Source organism: Pollicipes pollicipes, unplaced genomic scaffold (genome assembly GCF_011947565.3).
Source record: "Pollicipes pollicipes isolate AB1234 unplaced genomic scaffold, Ppol_2.1 Scaffold_3447;HRSCAF=4054_pilon_pilon_pilon, whole genome shotgun sequence".
In the NCBI taxonomy this organism is placed as follows: domain Eukaryota; kingdom Metazoa; phylum Arthropoda; class Thecostraca; order Pollicipedomorpha; family Pollicipedidae; genus Pollicipes; species Pollicipes pollicipes.
In genome coordinates this window covers 6,003,380-6,007,620 of record NW_023596297.1, presented here as the reverse complement: position 1 = coordinate 6,007,620, position 4,241 = coordinate 6,003,380, and the positions used below count along the sequence as shown (strand labels likewise).

General features: G+C 57.0%; 1 protein-coding gene across 1 annotated transcript; it reads right to left on the bottom strand.

Annotated features, from left to right (window-relative positions):
* Positions 1-2,353: 2,353 nt before the first annotated feature.
* Positions 2,354-3,511, bottom strand: LOC119091537 (substance-K receptor-like). Its single transcript, XM_037214346.1, has 2 exons — positions 2,550-3,511; positions 2,354-2,462 (listed from the first exon to the last, which is right to left on the bottom strand). The coding sequence occupies exons 1-2, from the start codon at positions 3,509-3,511 to the stop codon at positions 2,354-2,356; spliced, it is 1,071 nt and encodes a 356-aa protein (XP_037070241.1).
* Positions 3,512-4,241: the final 730 nt, after the last annotated feature.

The following is a 4,241-nucleotide window of genomic DNA, read 5'->3' as shown; positions in this document are numbered from 1 at the left end:
ATAGCACCGTAATACTACCTATTAAAACGGATATACATATATGTATGCACATGCATACATATATATACTATATTAATATATATATATATATATATATATTATATAATACATGTGTGTGTGTGTTGTTGTGTGTGTATGTGTGTGTGTATGCGACACTGCTGTGATGCCTGTAATTATTTCTTCCTTCTACACAGGGCATTTGTTTACGTCAAAAGAAACAAAAGTGCAACTCATATTTGCTTTGTCGGTGACGTAAGCGGCAAAACGGTTGATGAGAAAGATATCCCGTAAATCACTAGATGTTTTGAATCCCCACGTTTGGGACTATAATTTGATTGCCTCATTCGTCTGATTTTCGAACAGTTGTTCATCAAATTCGGTGCGCCGCGGCCACCATCAATGTTTTTCTATTGTGCACCCACCCGACACAGCTGAACAAGTCTCTACAGGCGTCAGTGCGGCCGCCGACCCCAGCCGTCTGCCATGTGGTCTGTCCGCCGACCGAGCATCGTACGGTTGAACTGACCGCGGACCTCACTCCGTGACCTGAGACCGCGGCCGGCGGGCCGACCGCGGGCCGCCGACCGCGCCAGACTCGTGGCGCGTCGCGTGCCTGTGAGCGCGCTGTGGCCGGTGAGTGTGCGCCACTCCGAGGGCGCGCGGTCGGACCGGCGGTCAGCGTGTGGCGAGCAGGGCCGGCCGCCAGGCAGAGACAGTGATAGCCGTGAGAGCCGCCGAACTCAGGGGGGCGCCATTGGCAGACCCGTCCCGTGGGACCCGGCGCAGAGGGCGCTAGTGAGGCCACGTGCCAGCCCAGGCGGCGCTACAGTGGTGCCATTGCAAACTGACAAAACATGGATCCTTGGGTCTGGCCACAGGCTGATTATACATGGATTCGGTACAGTTGATGGTCGCGTGGAACGACAGGAAAGCCGAGCTTTGACCAGTTGGAATATCTGGACAGCGTCCACCTCGGATCAAGGCTAGAAGTCTGTTTATCTTTAGAGCTGCCTTGACCGGCACGGATTACGTTCCTCTTATCACGATGTAACTCCAATCAACCAAGATATTTTCCAAGCCACTGAAACAGCAGACATTTTCAAGGTTTTAAAGACATTGGCTCCCCTTCCAGTCAAGGTTTTGTTATGAGGCTCCACCTATGCCCTCAGGTTCGGGAATAGAGACGGACATCCTGGCCACCCGATGTAAGAGTAAGAAAATCGCAGCCGCTAGTGTAGCGTACAAGTCCATCGTACGCATGTCCGGTCGGGATGTATATAAACCTGGTGAGGAAAACCGGGTTGAGATTGGACCGAAATTGCCAGATGAGTTTTCAGGTCAGGTTTTAAAAGTCACTGTCATTCACGGAACGGTATGGATGATTCCTCCATGCAGCCAGGTACGAGCAAATAATGCGACGCAGAATAAATTCTCAGGTTTTTTCTTCAAAGCACCGCTGAGCTACATTGCCTCAACGCTTCTTTGGTAGACTTAAGCCTGTTCAAAAGTATGGCAAGTGACACTTGTGCTGACAGACGTAAGGCGACTGGAGCGAAGTAGCTTACAAACTTGGAGACGGGAAAGTCAAGACAAGACGGTAGAGGGACGAGGGCGTTATGTCAGGCATCTCTCTCGACTTGCTTGTCTTGGTAAACTGGTCATGTCTTACATAGTCTTTACATAGCCGAACCCTGCTCCGCTAAACGGTGTTGGATACGCAGGACGTACATGGGTTCCTTGGACAAAAAGGAGCCACGTAAAATTTGGTGGCATACCTAATAATGCCTATAAATTGTCCTTAGCGATTAGTCAGTGAAAAAATCCCACGTCCTACCATGACAAATATATGCGACTCGTGAGCACCGGTAACACATAGTGGCTACACCTCTGCACCATTTCGTGCACTAACAAGCATTACACAGTTGAACTAGCGTCTATGTATTATGTGAGTTACGTCACGGACGCGTGGCGGCGCGCGCCGGCCGGCATGCGAGTTATGCGAGTTACGTCACGGACAGGCTGTGGTCAGCCGGGAGTCAGCGTTCCCAGTAATTATTTTTCTTTCAATTCATGATGGCAATAGCTTAACTACATGAATGAACAACACAAATTAATGGCACGAATAGATCAGGACTTGAGGTCACTTCTCCCACTTTGCTTTCCACTAGTGTAACTCGCTTTTGTTCCATCGTCATACCCGTGCGTGCCACATTTCTCGCTCGCAACTATATACGGCCGTCACGGAACGTCCCTCCGCCGTTCGTGAATCGCCGTACCTTACAACACCCCGCACCCCCAGCTCTGCGCGCTCTCCCGCGGCGCGGGCGGGCGAGTCGGAGCCGCTCACCGCGGCTCACACCTCGACGCCCTCTTTGAATTCGGCCAGGCGGAGCTGCACAGAGAGCCGGTGCTGCTGGCACACGGCCACCACCGTCTGCGAGGTTTCGGCGCTGAAGCGGGTCCTTAGCGCCGACGGCCGGCGCGCGCCGCCGCGTCGCAGGCGGCGCGACACGCTGGAGACCGCGCGTCGCGCCGTGCGCGACCCGTACGCGCTCAGCTCGCGCACGGTCGCCGAAAACTGCGACGTGTAACGCAAGAGCACGATGATGTGCACCCAGCTGTTGGAGGTGCCGAACAGCACGCAGAAGTCGAAGAAGAGGCGCGTGCTCGGCGCGATGACCTCCGTGCGGCCGCCGGCGAGCAGGCGCGGCGCGTACAGCGGCGCCATCATCTGCACCAGGAAGAACGGCACCCAGCTGACGGCGAACACGCAAACGTTCACCACCATGGCCTTGATGGCGCGCATCTTGGCGCGCTCTGTGTTGTTGTGCCTGTTGCGACGCAGGTTGCGCGCCAGGCGGCGGATGACGCAGGCGTACAGGTAGGTCATCAGCGCCAGCGGCAGCACGTAGCCCAACGAGAAGTAGACGAGGTGCGAGTGCCACACGTTGCGGGCGGCGCTGGCGCAGTAGTGGCAGAGTTTCAGCGTGACAGCGGCGGGCGGCGGCGCCGTCACGTTGGTGCCGCGCCCGCGGTCGATGAGCACGGCGAACGCCTCCAGCCGCTGGAACGTCAGGTACTTGGTGGCCGCCGTGTAGGCGAGCGCCGCCGCCCAGATGACGCCGATGCTCACGAAGGTGCTGGAGAGGGAGGCGCCGCGCGAGCGCGGACCCATGCACGTGCGGTACCGCTCCACGGCGATGGCCAGCATGCAGTAGATGATACCGATGGAGGAGAGCGTGATCAAGCAGGCCTTGACCCACTGGTAGAGGCAGACATGCGGCGTGTCGAAGCCCAGGTGGTACGGTCGGCTGAAGTAGCTGATACCGCTGATTACCACCAGACCGACGACGAGCGAGGCCACGCTGACCGAAACTAGGTAGGCGTTCATTGGCGTCAGCAGCTGTCGCTTGCGGCAGAACATCACGATGAAGGTGAAGTTGCCGCACACGGAGACGACGCCGTTCAGCACCGTTAGCACGCACACAACCACCTCGTACGCTTCCCACATCACCGTCTATCCGGCCGCTGGCGTTGGCCTCGGACTCTCACGGCCCGGCGCGATCCCGAACCTGGTGACCGCGGCGCTCTCCGCTCCCTAGAGGCTTACGTTCTGGAGACAAACTGTATTCGCACTAGCTTGTCTCCTGTGAATGGGTACTAGAACTCACCGTGAGTGTCGCCCCTCCGCCCAGGCTCAACGGTACCGTCGTGCCCCCCGTTCATGCGGCAATTCCTGGCGTCATTTGGAAACGGTCTCCTTTGCATCAGGCCGCGCCTGTGCCCAGAGCGTAGATGGCTCGTAGACGTCAGACCTGCCACGACCCGAACCTGTCTGCGCTCTTACGAGCGTAGAGCGTAGATGGTCAGAGCCTGGTACGGCTCGAGCCTGCCTGCACTCTTATGCCTCTCATTCAGAGTGTGAGGCGCCAACGAAGCACAAACCTACAACGTGCTTTTTGCACCCATCAGGGCCTCTTCATGTTTCATATTTGTGTAATGCTCCCCGCGCCGTTTGTCGTCGTCCGCTCCTGGAGCTTGCACTTCCTCTACGCCGCCTGGTTGCGTCGCCAGTGTCGAGCTTCAGAGCCAGGACTGAGACGTTCTGAAGCGACGCGTCTGTAAACGTCTTCACCGTCCCACAACGCTTCCCACGCTCTTCCACCGTGGCCGCTTCTGGAGCGCCCTGCTCGTCACCGCCGCGCGCCTCGGGCGCTCTCCCTCGGCCGGTGGACGCCGCA